The sequence below is a fragment of the Sus scrofa genome, chromosome 12 (assembly GCF_000003025.6).
Source record: "Sus scrofa isolate TJ Tabasco breed Duroc chromosome 12, Sscrofa11.1, whole genome shotgun sequence".
NCBI classification, from domain to species: Eukaryota; Metazoa; Chordata; class Mammalia; order Artiodactyla; family Suidae; genus Sus; species Sus scrofa.
The window spans coordinates 15,601,841-15,621,547 of NC_010454.4; the positions used below are offsets into that span (position 1 = coordinate 15,601,841).

Consider the following 19,707-nt stretch of genomic DNA (forward strand, 5'->3'; position numbering starts at 1 on the left):
TTGAAAATCTTAATTAAGCTTCTGTGATTATTTTTAAAAGAAAAAAAAGGTATAAAATGATAATATAAAACCCAACTCACCAATAATACCACTATCTCTGCTTTCAAGGGTGGAGGTTGGACTAGTGACAGCCCCATAGCTGCAGTCCTTGGCAGCTGCACTTGTACTGACTGGTGGGAGGGTGGAGCAGGGGCTACTGGCTGGTGGAGAGGCAGTGCTGCTGGTCAGAGTAGAACAGGGACTTATCCGCTGGGTGATTGCTGAGGTCTGAAAAATCAAAATGAAAAAAAGATAAACTGAGCAGCAGTTAAAGTAAAATACATTGTAAGGCAAAACATATGCTTTGATGACAAAAAGAAAAAAATCTACATACACAACTTTTACATCTATTAGGTTCTGTTAGTTTTCGCTTTGTAAGATAAAGAATTCTATAATTCTATAATTAAGGTGAAACTTGATAAATTTCACATGAGCAGAGACTGTGGCCAGTTTTTCTGCCTAAGAAATTTATAGTGACAAGTAGTCTTTATCATTGCCAAAACTAAGAGAGGAATTTTTTTATTAATCAACTTTTCCTTGCTGCTTTTAATCAATAAAACTTTTCTGAAGGCTTGGAACTTTGTCTTGCTAAGATTTTCTTTGTGAAGGAAAAAAAAATCTCCACAGTTGAGAAATAAAAGTGAAGTTCTTAATGCAAATATGTAGGGCTTTTTTTGGATACATAGATGGCTGCTCAGAGACAAAGAAAATGAATGTAAAGGAAATAGCTTATTCTAAAAGTTTGTCAAATAAAACAGATAAAAATTTAATATAAACCTACATTTCTCTGTAGAAACTGACTACAGCCCGAGATCACTTTGTACCTTGAATGATTCTTATACCTATAATTACCTTTTCATATTTTTTATAGGAAGGAATGAATAATCACCAAAGATTGGTGGTAATATATACTAGTTTACCTAATTTAATGAAAATTTACTTTTTAAAGCTCTTTCTACTCAAATAGATTAATGATATAATGAATGAAAGTATATATATATTTTTTTTTTTCCAAATACTCAAGAAATTTTATCCTTTTCAAAACAGTAACTGATCAGTCACTAAATTACCTGAAGGAGTCCTAATGATAAACTTGACATTTTTATTTTATTTTTTGTCATTTTAGGGCCGCACCCATGGCAGGTGGAAATTCCCAGGCTAGGGGTCGAATTGGAGCTGTACTGCCAGCCTACACCACAGTTCACAGCAATGCCGGATACTTAACCCACTGAGCGAGGCCAGGGACCAAACCTGCGTCCTCATGGACACTAATCAGATTTGTTTTCCGCTAAGCCACGATGGGAACTCCAAACTTGACATTTTTAAAGGCTAAATTAAAAAAAAAAAGCATTTCAAATTCTTTACACATAGAGTCTTCAACTCTATTCTCTCAGCCAAAATTAAAGATATACATTTTATAACTTGACTGGAAAATGTGATCACTGCATATGAGAATATTAAGGCTCTTTGACTCATCTCAAAATGATTTCCAGATGCAATCTCTTGTATTTAATTATATGTGTTGAATCCAGGTTTTGATTTTAATTTAAATGCTATAAGCAGGTCGTAAAACATACATTTAATTCAACCAAGGTAAGTGACATTCTCAGAACTCTGCAACCAAGTAAATCTTTTCAATCATATGAATAATATTAGAAACTTATTTTTCCTAATAACACAATAAGCTCTAAAATCCATGCCATTTCTCTTCTATATAATTCTTCTCTAGAGGAGGGAGGAGTTTCAATTTCTTTGTAATCTCCACTATTTTTATAAAATGATGTTGATCTACTAGAGCAATGATTTTTTTTTTTAAACTGTGCATAAAGCAGAATTACCTGAGGAATGTAAAAAAAAAAAGTTCCCCTACAAAACTGACTGATACTGAATCCCACCCCAGGCTTACTGAATTAGAAGTCTCCCTAGTTAGAACTAGGCATGACAATTTTTAACTGTCTCATTCTCAGTTCAAGAAATATGTAGATCCTGTGCTAGAATTGTATTAGAACCTTTTATATTAGATATATCTATAGTCATTTCACAATGAAGTTTCATTTTGGTGTGAATCTATTACTTCTATAGGAACTCATTTCTGTTTTTAGTTGAGATTCTCAGTCTGTTCTTTGAGTAAGGAAACTGTATTATATGCATAATAATATAACCCCAGCCAGTGTGGGGGTTAAGCTCAAACAACAAATAATTTTTACTGTAAGTTATTTTCTGCAAAAAAAGCGTATATCACAGAATGTATGCTTTAAAAGCTTTAACTCTAAAAGCAAAGCTTAAAGATCAAGCCACACAGAAGACTGTTCATGGCTTGTGAATTAAAAGGCAAGCCTTGTATTTACTTAAGGAGGCTAGTTAATGAGACACAGAAATCTCTTCTAGGCACAGAAAGAAAACATTATCTACTCTCCATGCTGTAGGCTAACATGGACATCTAATTAAGCCACTCCACTCCCGAAACCTTTCCCTGGTTTTCCCTTTCTTCTTACTGTTCTCCAGAAGGATCCAGAACTCTCAATCTCGATCTCTCAAAAGTTCTACAAACATACAAGGGAAGAACCTAATGATGGAATTTATAAGGTAGATCCTAATACCCCAGAAACTACTGAGAAAAAAACATAGTGATCAGATTAATATCACTTTCAATACTTTGTCCTTTGTGAAAAAAATGATACATACTGACTTGCCTGCACTGGCTTCTGCCATCAGTAATACTGTTCTGAGGACACCATCACTATAGGGTAAACAAAGCAATCTATCTTTGTTAGTATGCTGTTTAGCTCAGAGGAAAGTCACTAAATGAACAGGACCTCCTACTCCTTAATAATCTTCCTCAGAACAGATTCCAATGGTCAGTTTAGACATTTTCTTTTTTGGTTCCAAGATAGTTTCACGGTATATTCCAATAAGGCTATCATGTCGCTTCATTATTAATATTTTACATTTGTTCAGTGTTTTATAGTTAAAATTTTAAAAAATTACTTCATTTTCTCCTTAGCCAAGTATGAGGCTTAATGAGTATTATTTCCCTCATTTAAGAAATGCAAAAATGAAACTACCCTAAGTATGAAAGCTATGAAGTAATTTCCCCCAAATCTTACTGCTCCTGCATAGATTTACATAATAATTACATTGCATATTGTTCTATCTTTTACTAACATGGCATTTTACAGCTTACAAAGTGCTTTTATATTCATGATTTAACTTGATTCTCAAAACATTCCTGTCAGGTGTTATTACTTCATGTTACCCTGGAACAGTACGGCGTAACTATTAAGAACTAAGTTGGAGCAGCAGACTGGATTGGAATATTATTCCATCACTTCCTGGCAGTGTGTTTACCTCTTTTAATCTGAAAACTGAAATATAAATGGACCCTACCACTTTAGATTATAAGGAAGTTTAAACAAAAATGTGCAAATGAAGCAATTAGTGCAATGATTCTATGCAGTAAACATTTATCAAATGTCCGTTATGATTCCCTATGAAAAACCTAAAGCTGAGAGAGGTTAAGCGACACGTCTAAATTTACAAAATGGTAGCTGGTAGAGATGGAACCAGAAGACACATTTTCTACTGACTGGTTCAGTGATTTTTCTATTATACTATATCACTGTAATTATATTAAGTCAATGATACTACTCATTTGCTTATTTTAGATGCAATGTCTTCAGTAAATGCACAAGTAAGGCACACTCTACAGACTTGTTATTTTATTCAGAAATCACTGCAACATGCTGTGACATGAAGCATCTCAAAAGCAACCCAGTATAAATTCTAGCACCTGAAGAAATGGAGCTTTTTAGAAATAACAAGGTCCTTGGCAAATTCTCAGTTTGTAATGTCATGTTACTTAGTCATTATTAGAACAGTCTTATTTCAACCTGACATGAATATCAAGAAATAAAAAGTAAAAGAGATGTTTTATTTACATCAGTTTTTAAAAAGCCCTCAACATATATCATTCCCATTTTTTATTCACAGCATAGCATACTGACATGGTTACAGTGCAAATTGGTTAAGAAAAGATCAATCCCTGTCATCACAAAGCTTACATTCTTGTATAAGATACAGACAAAAACCCCTCTATAACTAATATGTAACCTAATAAATTAATAAAAAGCGCTATAAGGGAAATAAACTAGCAGGATAAGGGGATACAGTGATGGACAGGTGCTATTAGATAAAGTAATTAAGGCCTCTCTGAGGCGGTAACATCTGAGTAGAACACTCGATGAAGTGAGCAAGTTATATGGGAGGAACATTCCAGTATAATGAATGTTTTATGTGTTCAAGGAATGACAATAAGACAAGTGTTGCTGGAGAGCTGCAGGAGAAAGAGACAGGGGTAGGAAAGGATGCTGGCGAGGCGGCAAGGGGTCGGATCAGGTGGTCATGGGAAAGATTACAGCTTTATTTCTAAAGGTGACAGGAATACAGTGGAAGATTGAGAGCAGAGAAGTAAAAGGATGAGATTCACATTTTACAAGGATCACTCTGACTACTGTGTAAATAGACAACAGGGGGGCAAGAGGGGAAGCAGAGCCCTATGAAGCCCTATTTACCATATGGTAAATATTTCTTGAGCACCTACTAATAGCAGACACTGTTCTAGGTGCAGACGATACAGTAGTAAATAAAACCAGCAAAAGTTCCAGCCTTCTAGCCTTACATCCTAAGAGCTACTGTAGTAGCCCAGGCAAGAGATAACAGTGACCTGGCCTTAGGTGTAGCAGAAGTAATACAAAGGGATCAGATTTAGCATACATTCTGAAGAGAAAGCCTGTATGATTTGCTGAAAGAGTGAATGTAGAGTGTGACAGAAAAGTCAGGAATGGCTTCGATGCTTTTATGCTAAGCATGTAGATGATGCCACCTCTACAGATAGGAAACACTGGAGAAGGAGCAGGTTTTGGGGGAAAAAAATGCAATGGTAGCTTTTTGATATGTTAAGTTTGAGACATAACTTGGATGCATAGGGAGAAAAAGCAGTGTAGGTAGCTAGATACAGAGATTGAGTGTTAAGGGGAAAGGCAGGACTAGAGATAATTCCAGAGTCAAAACAATATTTAAACACATCAGAACAGAAGAGTTTCAATATGATTAGAATCTCTGGGTATCTGAATTTTACAAAACTGCCCACATGATCAGAAACGGGCAGCCAGCAAAACCAATGACCTTAGGAGTGAGCGTATAAAGAAAGGAAAAGCCTGAGCAGAGAGCCCTGGAACATCTGAGCATTTAACCACACCACCTATAAATATGCTTAAAGAAACTCTGTATACTTTATTATTTTATGATGAAACAAACATACAACACAGACTCTTTACCAAGTATATGCAATCTGAATTTAAATTGTCATATTCTGAGTAAAACTGTTCACTACAGGACATTTATTTTAAAGATAAAGACCATACAAATGAATCTAACATTTCTGTTGCTACATTTTAAATGAAAAGAATGGAAATAGCCAAAAGAAAAAAATCTCTAAAATGATTTTTCCAAATTGTTGATATTTTTAACTTTCTCAGATGAGGGTTTAGATCATTTTTCAGATTTTCTAATATGTGTATCCAAAATTAGTTTTACCACATTTTAACTACAAATTATAAGTTTTGTTACATTTCATTTTTATCATTTTGGTTTAAAATATTTTCTAATTTCTTGTGATTTCTCCTTTGACTTAGCACCTGTGGATTCTGATTTTCTAAGTTATCTTTTAGCTATCATTTTCAAAGTTATTTTATAATTGGTTATTTCTACCATGGTCAGTGAAATCTTTTGACATTTGCTGAGATCTGTTCAATGGCTCAGCATATTGTCAATTTGATAAATAAACCATGTGTTCCTGAAAACAATGTGAATTCTGCAATTTTGCGGGTACAGTGCTCATATGCCAATTTTGTTTGTTGGCTTATTTAGTTCTTCAGTCATCCAACAAATGAAGCAAAGGCTTAAAGTAGCTTTTTAAAACTTTGAGAATGAAACTAAAAAATGTTCCATAAACTGAAGAAGTGTAGTGATTATTGAAAATTAAGTTACACCTCCAGGTCTCAAAAGGCATTCAATACTTGGGATTATTCTCAGAACATCCACGCTCACACCCACACCCAGAAGCATTTCTCCTTTCCTGGTTATAATAGGCTGATTCATCCCATATTTCACTAAGTTGATAGGAAACCAGTTTACCTGATTTTCATCCTGTACTTCCATGTTATATTGATCACCTGGCTGAACTTCTGTGACTTTCTCTCCAAGGAGGAAACCCAGACGAGTCATGAGTGTGTTTGCTGCCTCATCTACAGATGGAGGGGGACCAAGTTCCTGTTCAGCATCACCTGTATCAGGAAGACATTAAAACACATGAACCTTTCAAAAAAAAAAAGGGCCAGTTCTGCAACTATATTTATACTCAGTTTGTCATTTCCCTTGTTTTCACATTCCAAATCCAAAATCACTAGGTCCCTGTCTAGAAGCTCATTTTCTCACCTTTTTACATTATAATTCAGAGTCTATCCTCGGATCATCTTTAATGTATCTACTTGAAACCCTTGAGTTTGAGAGAATGTTTTTGCAACTTAATAGACATTTCCCAGCATGCTGGCAGTTGGCCTTCCAGTACAAGTCTTAGTCTTAGGATCAAATTTCTGGCCACAATCACCACCTTCATCCAAGTTCTTTTGTCTTTTTTTTCTTACTGTTTTTGTAAATATTCTTTTTTAATTTTGAAATCAGGTCAAAGTCACAAAAAAGTTTCAAGAATAGAACAAAGAACATATTTTTTCCTTAACCATTTGAAAATACAGACATGATGTCCCATCCTCCCCAGAGAGTATGCATTTCCTTTAACAAGGAGATTTTCTTACCGAACCAACACTGCCAGCAGAGGCATCAGGATACCTAACATTTTACATGACGATGATCTCATCCACAGACCCCATTTTAAGTTTTGATAGTTATCCAGCAATGTCATTTCTAGCAAAAGAATTTCAGGATTATGCAGTGCACTCGGTTCTCAGTTCTCTTTGACTCTCTTAATCTGGAATAGTTCCTCAGTTTGTTCTCAGCTTTCATGACCGTGACACTTCTGAAGATTATAATTATAGGCCAGCTGTTTTGCACAATGTCTCTCAATTTGAATTTATCTCATGTTACTTCATGATTGGATTCGGGTTATGCATTTTTCGCAGGTCTATCAAAAAGTAATGCTTTGTTAACCTTGATCACTTGGTTATGGTAGTGTCTGCTGTATTTTTCCACTCTTTGTAATTAATAAGCATCTTGTGGGGAGACACTTTGAGATTATGTAAATAGCCCATTCCTCAACAAACTTTTAAAATAAAAAAACTGTGGTAAAAATATATGCAATAAAAACTGCTATTTTAATCATTTTTAAGTGTACAACTCAGTGGCCTTAAGTACCTCCACAATGTTGTGCAACCATATCCATTTCCAGAACTTTTTAATCATCCCCCAAAGAAACTCTGTATCCACTAAATAAAACTCTCCAATCTCCTCTCTTACTAGCCCCTAGTAAGCTCATTCTATTTTCTGTCTCTTTGAATTTGCCTATCTATTCTAGGTACTGCATGTAAGCGGAATTATACAATATTTGTCCTTTTATGTGTCTAGCTTATCTCACTTTGTATATTTTCAGGGTTCATCCATGTTTTAGCATGAAGCAAAATTTCATTTCTTTTGTATGAATAAATTATATGCCATTTTATGTACCTCCCACATTTAGTTTATTTATTCATCTGTCCATCAAGCTGGTCACTTGAGCTGTTTCCACCTATTAGATATTAGGAATGATGATCCTGTGAACATTGGTGCTCAAGTATTCAGTCTGAATCTCCCCTCAACAAATTTCTGCCCACTACTTTAGCATCCACTAATGCTTCTTAGTTGAATTAATTACTATCATGCTTACCAAATGGTGATTTTTCTAAATCTAGCACTCTTTCTATAGTACATAAAAAAGAGCCAGGGAACTCAGGGTGATCTATTCCAATTGTAATACAGAACTAATTTCCCTAAACTGAGTACCTGTTTACATTAATGTGATTCATTGTCATCATTTTTTTCAGATTTTGTTTTACACTCAGATGTCTTTAGTCTAACTTTCGAACAGTCCACAGCAGTACAGATCCTATAGGACACTATAAAAATCTTTTTTTTTTTTTTTTGAGAGGGGAATCAGGCCTGTCCTTTCACCATAGTATGCATTAACTATAAAGTCGTATGATTTGATGCTAAAATACAAGAGATCAGAGTTCCCGTCATGGCACAGCGGAAATGAATCTGACTAGAAACCATGAGGTTGTGGGTTCAATCCCTTGCCTTGATCAGTGGGTTAAGGATCTGGCATCGCCATGAGGCTCTGGCATAGGCCGGCAGCTTCAGCTCAGATTAGACTCCTAGCCTGGGAACCTCCATGTGCAGTGGGTGCGGCCCTTAAAAAAAAAAAAAAAAAGGACAAAAAGACAAAAAATAAATAAATAAAAATAAAAAATTAAAATACGAGAGCTCAATTTTTTTAGAATATTCAGTTTCACACATTAACTCACTCTAAATGGCAAGACAGTGAGATTTATATTGTTATTTTTCAATTTAACATTCATCTTAACTACTAAAGTCTACTGAAGTCATAAGCTGGAACTCAGAGGAAGGGATTATAGGTATATTTTGTACAGTATTACTCAACTTGTGTCCCACCCGTGGAAAATCTCTACAGAATTCTCATTTATTTCACAGTAGAAAACTCGCATCTATTTTCCCTTCCCTACTTCCTTTCCAAGAGGCAACAAAAATGGATTTCTTTGCCACAGAACAAAACATATTCAAGGGGCTTTATTACCTCTATAATATCCATCAGTTCCTTAACTCTCTTCCTCTGTCCAACTAAGGTACTCTAACATAAAATCTCAGGAAAAAGCTGTGTTATACACACAAATGAATCTTCACAACTAGTTCTCTAAATCTAAAAAAATAATACAAATGATTGTACATACAAAACAGAAACAGATGCATAAAGATAGAAAACAAACTTGTGGTTACCAAAGGGGAATCAGAAGGGGGTAGGGACAAATTAGGGGTACGGGGTTAACACATACAAATTACTATATATAAAAATAGATAAGTGACAAGGATCCTATTGTATAGCACAGGGAATTATACCCATTATCCTGTAATAACCTATTAAGGAATATAACCTGCAAAAATACTGAATCACTATGCTGTACACCTGACACTAACACCACAATGTAAATCAACCGTATTTCAATAAAAACAAACAAGCGAACAAGTCCCCTATCCTCCACTCAAGCAGATTTCCACCTTTAAGCCCTTGCTAGGCAAAAGTTTTCATTTCATTACTACGGTGTGTGGAATTTCCTTCTTGGTCGTTTGAACACTATTTCTAAACCACTGAGTCACCTATTTAATATTATTATAATTTTTTAAAATCTATTATAATAGCAAGAGTACTTATAGCATATGATATCTCAAGTAAACAGTTTCTGGTTAAAATGTTAAATTGTTATTCTGAAGATAAATGATAAAATTTAGAAGTCCCTAATCGCTTCAGATTTCATAACCAATGACTACACTACACACAAATGGCAGGCAAGAGGCTGTAATTATAACTTCACGCATTACTCACAAAAGTTCAAATGATACTCAGTTAAGAAAGGAGCTAAGGGAAAACAAACCCATCTCTTCCTTTTTCTTCTAGGCTCCTCTACTCACGTCATTCTTATATTTACTCGATCACACTATTCTCTTAAATAGATCTCGATCACTCTTTTATCCTAAGTATTAGTTTCTTTAAAAGAAACTATTATTTATTATTTTTAAGAAGTCCACTAGTACATATACGTTGCATACATTACTTACGGATGAAATGATACAATGATCAGGTTTTGCTGAAATTAGTATGGAAAAAATGGGGAAGATACAGATAAAACAAAGGTGTCAAAATTACTGACGCTGGTAAATGAGTGTATTAGTAGTGTATTATTCTAGTCTCAATTTCTGCGACGGCTTGGAATTTGAGGGGGAAAAAACCTCTATGCAGGGAAGTTTCTTTTAAATAACTTAGCAGCTCTCAACTGGTGACAACTTTGCCCCCCTCCCTCCCCCAGGGAACATATGGCAATCACTGGAGATATTGCTGGTTGTCACACTGTGGGGAGGAGAGTTGCTACTGGCATCCAGTAGGTAGAGGCCAAGGATTCTGCTAAACATCCTACATAACCCAAGACAGCTCCCTACAAGAAAGGATTATCCAGCCCCGAAAGTCATTAAATAATACTGAGGTTGAGAAACCCCACAACAGCTAGAACTTCATCCTTCAAAAATCTGTCAAATTGGGATGAACTCAATACACAAATGCCATGTTATGTTCAGAGGATTATTAAAATTACTTCAATTTCTAATTTGCAGTGGATTTTTCAACTTTGGGCTATTTTCTTCCTGAGTGTAGGGTCTGTTTTCTGCACTACTAGATTCTGATATAATCTTTTCAGTCTCCAATAAACCTTAGTCTTAAGGTGGTGCATAGACAGGGCTTTACTGGGGTTACATATTGTATATCAAGGGTGGGGGATTATGCCAAGGCACAGAACAATTAAATAAAACTAAAAACATGATACATCTCAGATTTTTACTGACTGTTTTTTATCAATTATTAGTAACAGCCAGCACATACGGGGGCTCCTATATACCAGGCACTGTTTCTGAGTATTTTATTTACATTAACTCATTTACTTATCACAACCGCCCTATGAGGTAGGCAGTCTTATCCCACTTTATGAACAAGGAAAGTGAAGCACAGAGGGATAAGTAACTTACCCTAAGTCATCAGCTAGTAAGTGGCTGCACCAGGAAACCTGGATCTAGAAAGCAAGCCACGCAAGCTCTTAATCCCTCAGCTCTACTGTCATCCGTGGTTCCAGTCTCTTCCCATTTTGTTGGGCCTCACTCCCTAACTCCCCTCTGCTCAGGGTACATGCTCAAAACGCTCAAAATTCCTTGTAAATCCTCATACCCAATATTTTCTGTCTCATCCATGACCATCTGGGCGATGTGAAGAAGGTATCATCTTCATAAACAAACACGCCCAATTAGGATATGTCCCTAAACGAAGACAGCACTTTTCTTTGAGTGGAATTCTGTTGTGACCTCTTTAATAATGATAAATTTGGAGTATGATAAACAAAACAAGACGGCTGGTAGGTCGGCAGAAAATAATCACTGTGAGACTATTATACACAAATCATACATCATTCATATAATACGCTAATTAAAACCACTGGAAGTTACGGCTCTTCGTTTTATCTTGGCTATTTGGGAGCAGCGTGATAATGCAATAGGATTTGCTTCCAGAACACTGAAAGAGGCATACAACACCACAAAACGAAAGGATTCCAGAATTTACATGGAAATGGAAAGGTCTAGGTATAAGTAAGGAAAATGTGAAGAAGAATGAGTGCTCTTACTTAACATCAGAGTTAAATATAATGCTGAAGTAATTAAGACAGAGTATAACTGATACAAGCATAGCTAGAAAGACCAGTGGAACAGAATAAAGAATCCAGAAACATATATATATATATCTAATCGTCTTATTTAGGACAGAGATGCCAATGCAATATTTTAGTAACAGAATAATATTTTCAATAATTGGAGATGGATCAATACACATGAATAAAATGAAAACTGCCCCTATCTGATCCATACACAAAAATCAATTCCAGGTGAATTACAGATCCAAATACGAAAGATAAAACAATAAATTTTCTGTAAGCTAGCCTAACAGAACAGCTTCACAAACTGGGACTAGGCAAAGATTTAACAGGACACAAAAAGCACTAACCACAAAAAGAAAAAATTGGTAAAGTGAAGTATATTAATTAGAAAAAACTTCTGTTCACCAAAGACTCCATTAAAACAGTAAAAAGGCAAGCCACAGAGTGGGAAAGTTATCTTTAATTCATTTATCCAACAAAGGACTTGTATTGAGAATATACAAAAAACTTGTACAAACCATTAAGAAAAATAGACACTACAATTAAAAGATGAACAAAAAATTAGTTAATCTTCACAACATTTATTATTTTACACATAGCAAAAGTGAAGCACACAAAGATTACATTCTTGCTTACTCCTGGTTACAGTTAGGCAAGTGATGGAGTCAGTTTTGAAGTTCAGGCTCCCTGACTGCTGGACTCATTATTCTCTGAGGAAAATGTGATTACTGAATACAAACTGTTTAAATGGTTATTTCATTTATTAATGGTATCCAGCAGAATAATCTGATAGACAAAATGGGAAAGCATTAATCAATTCAATAAATATTTACTAAGTACTTTCTATGTGTCCAGCACTGTGTGAAGTATTAGATACACACTGATGAACAATAGGCTTAATCCCTATCCTTAAGGAGCTTATAGTCTCATGGGGAAAACCGGAAAGTAAATAAATTGATTGAATCACAGTACATTAAACTCTGAGAAGTATAATGTGGGCAAGAAATAGAATGCTGTAAAAAAGCAAGTGTTAAATATTTCAGAATATTTTAATGTTGATTTTTTTGGGGCTGTACCTGTGGCACATGTTAGTTCCCAGGCTAGGGGCTGAATCAGAGCTGCAGCTGCTGGCCTATGCCACAGCCACAGCAACACAGCATCTGAACCACATCTGTGCCCTATGCCACAGCTCACAGCAACACTGGATCCTTAACCCACTGAGTGAGGCCAGGGATGGAACCTGCATCCTCAGGAACAGTGTCAGGTTCTTACCCACTGAGCCATAATGGGAACTCCGATGTTTATTTTTCTTGATGACAACAATTTTCTTTTAAGAGATGGTTTACACTTCACAACAGTTTCAAAAAAAGCACCTTTCACTTAAAGAAGTTAAACTGCAGTGGGATTAAACAACGATTAAAACCGTGCCAAGAAACGGAATATCTAATAGCTAATGTATCCAAATCCCTAATCTGTATTCCCAACATGGCAGGCTACACACATTCCAGTTCCAGAGACTCTCTTAATTCTCAGCATTCTCTTTGCATTTTCTCATCAGGCTGTTTATATTTTCCTTTGTGATCTGTTAATTATAAACTGCTTGTTCTCAACTATTCCAAGATTCAGAAATCTGTACCACATTGAATCAAATAAAACCCATGCTTTCTCTCTAACAGAGCTACAAAAAACTATGATTAGCTTGGCCCCATAGCCAAAGAAAACCTAGTTATATTTTCTTTTCTTAATTCTTACGTGGTAACCTTAATGTCTCCTTTTCTGATGAATACTGGAACTGGGTGACTGATAAAAAAGCAGGGCAGCTATTTGTCACAGTAAGTACGAAAGTGGACACAAAGCTCTTCCACATCCTCCCCACACTGAGCTCCCGACTGGATGGCCACTGTCTACCAGTGATAAGAGTCAAAGCAATCACCACTAGCCCATCTCTATTCACAGAGGCTGACTTCAAAGCTTTCCCCTACACTTAGTTCCTTTGGGTGTACTTGAAGAAAAGGGGGAGGAAATACATGAAATGATTGTTGAAACTGTGGGATGGCTACATGGGAGGTTCTTTCGGTCTGTTTAAAACTTCACACAATTAAAAGATTTTTTTGGCTTGGCCATGTGACTTAATTTGGACCTTGGAATGTCATGGGCAGAGGTCTGAATGTGTCGGAGCAGCTGGGCTTGTGTTCTTGTGATCTGCCAAAGGAAAGAGCTTCTCTCCAGCTGATGCCCCAACAGCCTGGGCCCCAGAATGAACACCCATGGGCCTGAGCCCAGCTTGAACCTCGAGCTGCTCAGCCCACCTCTAACCTGAGACAGGGTCACCCAACTGCCACTTGCAAATCCATGACTAAGAAAAAAGTTGCTTATTTTTCGGTTGCTGTAAGTTTTAGGGTGATTTGCTACACAGCATTATTATGAGCATTTAATCTTTAGATACTTTGATTCAATTGCAACCACAACTTAATTAGTAGACCAAAACGAAATCCTAGTGGTTCTTCCTACCATGTATTTTCTGTTCAATATAACCATTCGCTCTCATCATCTTCATACCCACTCACTTCTAGTTGCCATCTTATTCCAGATTCTATTCTTTTCATCTACTGATGTTTTTTCTGTTTTGTTTGTCTTGTTTTGTTTTGTTTTTGCTTTTTAGGGCCGCAGCCATGGCACATGGAGCTTCCCAGGCTAGGGGTTAAATTGGAGCCACAGCTGAAGGCCACAGCCACGCCATATCCGAGCCACATCTACGACCTACACCACAGCTCATGGCAACGCTGGATCCTTAACCCACTGAGAGAAGCCAGGGATCGAACCCACAACCCCATGGTTCCTAGTCAGATTCATTTCTGTTGTGTCACAAGATATAATTTACATGAAATAAATTCTATTCCTAAAAGTATACAATTCAGTGATTTTTTTTTTTTTTTGTCTTTTTTAGGGCCAAACCCATGGCATATGGAAGTAGTCAGGCTAGGGGGTGATTCAGAGCTGTAGCGGCTGGCCTACGCCACAGCCAGAGCAACATCAGAACCGAGCAGCATCTGTGACCTATGCCGCAGCCTGCAGCAACGCTGGATCCCTAGCCCACTGAGTGAGGTCAGGGAATCGAACCCATATCCTCATGGATCCTAGTTGGGTCCTTAACCCACTGAGCCACAACAGGAACTCCTTCAATGAATTTTTTGACAGGTATACAACTGGGAGACTATCACCAAAGCAGAGATACAGAATATTTCTATCATGCCCGGAAGTCTCATTCTGTCCCTTTGAAGTCTCTCAAACCCTAGTCACAGGCAACCACTTTTTCTGTTATCAGAAACAGAAACCACTGCTTTCTGTTCTCTTAGTTTCTATTTTCTATAATTTTATATACATGGAGTTAAATAGTCTATTTTCTTTTTTGTCTGGCTTTTTTATTTTTTTCGTTTTTAAAGTTTTATTGAAGTAGAGTTGATTTACAAAGTTGTGATAATCTCTGCTGTATAACAGTGATTCAACTATACGTATATACATACCCATTCTTTTTAAATTCTTTCCCGGTAAAGGTTATTGCAGACTACTGAGTAGAGTTCCTTGTGCTATACAGCAGGTCCCTGCTGATCATCCATTCCGCATACAATAGTGTGCATACTGTTTGGCTTCTTTCATTCCGTTTCTGAAACCCATCCTTGCTTCAAGAGTTTGTTTCCTTTTATAGCTGAGTAGTATTCTTCCTTATGGATACCCCACATTTTATTTTTTTCCTGCTATTGAATACTGATATTTGGATTACTTTTGGACAAATACAAAGGTGTGTGATGGCTTGGTTATAAAGTTTAAAAATTTATAAGAAATTGCTGGTTTCCAAAGAGACTGTTTGGTTTACATTCTCAAATAGTGTGTAAGAATTCAAGTTACTCCATGTCCTCACCAATACTTGGTATTGTGGTTTTTTTTTTTTTTGCTGCACATGCGGTGGGATGGGGAAGTATCCAGGGCCAGGGATCAACAAACCTATGCCACAATAGTGACCTGAGCCACTGCAGCGACAACACTGGATACTTAATCCCCTGAGCCACTCGGGAACTCCTATTGTGAGCCATTTTGATTTTGGCCATTGCATAGTGGTATTTCAGAGTTTCACTTTGCATTTCTCTGATGACTAATGATGTTGAGCATCTTTTCACAGATATACTGGCCATTCTTGTATCTTCTTTTTTGAATGTCTCTTCAAATATTTTGTACATTAAAAAATTAGGTTCTGATTATTTATAATAGTTCTTTATTTTGGATACAAGTTTGTTAGACATATGCACACTAATATTTTCTCCTGTTTTATAGCCTCCCTTTTCTCAAAAGTGTCTTTTAAAGAACAAAAGTTTTAAATTTAGATAAAATTCAAATTCTAAATTTTTTCATTTATAGCCTACACTTTTTACAGCCTATCCAAGAAATCTTTGCCTATTCTAAGGTTGCAAAGAGTAGCTCCTACTTCTTGCATTTAGGTCTACAATACTTTATTTTTAAAAATGTATTTATTTATTTACTTTTTGTCTTTTTATGGCCATACTTGCAGCATATGGAGGTTCCCAGGCTAGGGTCTAATCGGAGCTGTAGCTGCCCGCCGATGCTCAGCCACACGGGTTCTGAGCCGCGTCTGTGACCTACACCACAGCTCATGGCAACACCGGATCCTTAACTCACTAAGCGAGGCCAGGAATTGAACCCGCAACCTCATGGTTTCTAGTCCGATTCGTTAACCACAGAGCCACGATGGGAACTCCAGGTCTACAATACTTTAAATTAATCTTTGTGCATGGTGTGAGGTAAGGATTGATGTTTATTTCCCCACTGAATTTCCCGAACACCTTTACTGAACAATAATGAAGGCAAAAAAAGATTAAAAAAAAAAAAAAAAAGAAAACATGATTCCAGCTGTTCAAGTTTACAGGCCCCTTTGTAGTAAATTAGAAAGTGGAAAGACATTCTTAGAGAAAACTATATAATTTACACATATTAACAAAATACGAACTTTTTCATTTTTCCTTCCTCTTTTCAGGTTCATTTCATTCATTCAACACACAATGAATGAACACCTACTGACTGACTAATATTAGTCAGTCACTACACTAGGCACGGTGGGTACAGTGGTAAGCATAAAGGAGAAAATGTATAAACTGTCCAGATGGATGTTTTTGATCATTTTAGTATTTATTTTTCCATGTTTGATATTTGGGAAGAAATGAGTTATATCCGATATTCAAAAGCCTTCATTAGAAAAATGCTATGATGATTCACCTATAGTTTAATTCTTTCTTCTAAGGCAAAGAACATATCATCTGTGACATTATAAAAAAGGTTACTTGGTTAGGGACCAGATAAGGCTGGTTGTACTAGAGAATTCATCATATAAAATAAATTTTAACTAAGAAAATAAGAATCAGGTATATAGAGAACAGTATGGAGATACCTTAGAAATCTATATGTAGAACTACCATATGATCCAGCAATCCCACTCTTGGGCACACATCCGGAAAAAACTTTCCTTAAAAAAGACACATGCACCCGCATGTTCATTGCAGCTCTATTCACAATCGCCAAGACATGGAAACAACCCAAAGGTCCATTGACAGATGACTGGATTAGGAAGATGTGGTATATATACACAATGGAATACTACTCAGCCATAAAAAAGAACGTTATAACGTTATTTGCAGCAACATGGATGGAACTAGAGACACTCATACTGAGTAAAGTAAGTCAGAAAAAGAAAGACAAATACCATATGTTATCACTCATATCTGGTATCTAATATACAGCACAAATGAACCTTTCCACAGAATAGAAAATCATGGACTTGGAGAATAGACTTGTGGTTGTCCAGGGGGAGGGAGTGGGATGGATTGGGAGCTTGGGATTAACGGATGCAAACTATTGCTTTTGGAATGGATTAACAATGGGATCCTGCTGTGTAGCGCTGAGAACTATGTCTAGATACTTACAACGGAGCATGACAATGGGAGAAAAAATTATGTATACATGTATGTGTAACTGGGTTCCCATGCTGTACAATGGAAAAAAAATTGTATTGGGGGAAATAACAATAAAAAATAAAATAAAGAAAATAAGAATCATTGCTCTGGTAAGGTACCAGAAAATAGCATCCATATTTTATGCCCTTGAATGTAATGGAAGTTTTACTTATATACAAAGGAATTCTAACCAGAATTCTTTCAAGTCCTATAAATAAAGAATTATTTATATGAAACAAATAATACCTTTAGAATTTAAGGGTAGCCTTCTGTTCTGCATTACCGAAGATGATTTACATGGTTAACAGAAGATTGAGTCTTTAATATATGTGCTAGGCATTTGGTGGTAATTACAAAAAATATGCTATGTGGCTTTTGATACTCAATGTTTTAATAAAACATTAACTGGCAGATAAGAACATTGCTTTTAAAATTGGTTTGCAACAGAGCTAAGAAATGGAAAGCCAGACTGCAGTAAGCATTTGTCTCATGACCCTCTTCAAACATTAAAAGAAACTCTCCAATCATTTCACATGATGACTCCCATTCCCTATTTAATTTTTTTTTTTTACTGGTAGCAATATAAACATCGGTTTCATCCACTCACAATTATAATTTAATTATGACGGCTACTGCAGAAGGCAAGATGAAAGCAGAAAACATAATAACGTTGAACTTAACCTCAATGCTCTATGAAATATATTTGGGATTTGTGACTGGATGAAGCTGACATTTTCCTTCCCATCTAATGGTAATAGGTCAAGTTACATCAGATGGAGATGAGGAGCAGGTTTTTCAACAGTTTGGCACCATGGGTAATATCATAACCACAATAGGCAAAACGTCAAAATTTTGATGCAAAATACTAATTTCTTTGAGATTTAGTGTTCAAGTTCAAATAGGAGACAACTTACTCAGCAAGATGGACCATGAACCAACTCTAAACACCTACTTGAAAAGGGAACTTCTTTATAATTAACCAACTGGCTAATAATATCATTGCAAGTAGAGAGCTCCCAGAATTTAAGGGGATTTGTTTGTCCATAAAGGAAAGGTCCTCAGACTGTTTTAGTGTTTGATCTGGTCCCACGTGGTTTCATGGGGCGTGTAGGACAGAAAAATAAAAATGCTCCTTTTATATACATTCAGATATATATGTGATCTAAAAATACAAATGCTAGAATTTTTTTCCCCAAAGGAAATAATGGTGGAAGGGGCTTTTCAATAATTGGAGACCCTCCAGCTGAAGACATTTAACAAAAACTGGACAAAATATATTCTTAAAATCTTGTAAAAAGCATTAAAGACCCAACGAGATGGCGATAAGTCATCATTAAGACAGGGAGACGATGGCAATCTGACATGGAGATCTTGCCCAGTACAAAGGGCCGCTTTAGCACTGGAGGCATTTGTTAACAGGGAAGAAATGACTGAGCAGCTGAGCTGTGCTTTTGGCTGTCTCACAAGGTCAAGGGGACAAAATCAGAGTCTAGGATCTGCCAGGAGTAGGAACTCTGTTAAAACATCCCACACTTTGGGTTCAGATCCTTAAGAACTATTTCCTTAGAGATAAAGATGAGCCAGAAGTAAACTGAAGTCTTGATTTGTGTTGTCTCATTGGCTTGGAAAACTTCAAACCCTGAATTTGGATTGAACTGGTTCCAGGTGGCAGAAGCAAATGCAAACCCTCTCTGGGGGCAGGGGGGATCCTAATTTCAGATTACTTCTACAAATATTTTCAAATATTAACTCCAGCACATAAAAATAATTAGGGGAATGAAAAGGCAAGAGAATTAGCAGAATAACAGGCAAAAGAAATAGTGGTAAAGGTCAGAGGGTTAGAGTACCTTCTATAGTCACTCTTTTAAGATTATTCTTAATATAACATTGTAAAAATGTGGTGGACAAGAGCTAGAACCTGTACGAAGGAGAGAGCAGTGGAGGAGTTAACAAGAATAAGAGTCATATGATGATCACTGTGTTGGAGACGGTGAGTATTTCTCTAAAATGACTAGAGGTTACTGGTTGAAGAAATTCTCCCTCGGTTCTTCTTTCTGAAGTAACATCACATTTCAATTATTCAATCATGCCTAATGCTTCCTCCTGGTATACTA

General features: G+C 36.3%; 1 protein-coding gene across 18 annotated transcripts in view; it reads right to left on the minus strand.

Annotated features, from left to right (window-relative positions):
- Positions 1-19,707, minus strand: part of TANC2 (tetratricopeptide repeat, ankyrin repeat and coiled-coil containing 2) — a 365,248-nt gene that overhangs the window by 153,257 nt on the left and 192,284 nt on the right. For 17 of the 18 annotated variants that reach the window (XM_021068126.1, XM_021068124.1, XM_021068122.1 and 14 more), the window contains 2 exons: positions 6,235-6,383; positions 81-267 (listed from right to left, as the gene is read on the minus strand). In XM_021068126.1, coding sequence (XP_020923785.1) covers positions 81-267; positions 6,235-6,383 — 336 coding nt within the window. Of the gene's footprint in view, positions 1-80; positions 268-6,234; positions 6,384-6,911; positions 8,423-19,707 lie in introns of those variants that run through there. The other variant, XM_021068138.1, reaches the window with a different exon arrangement.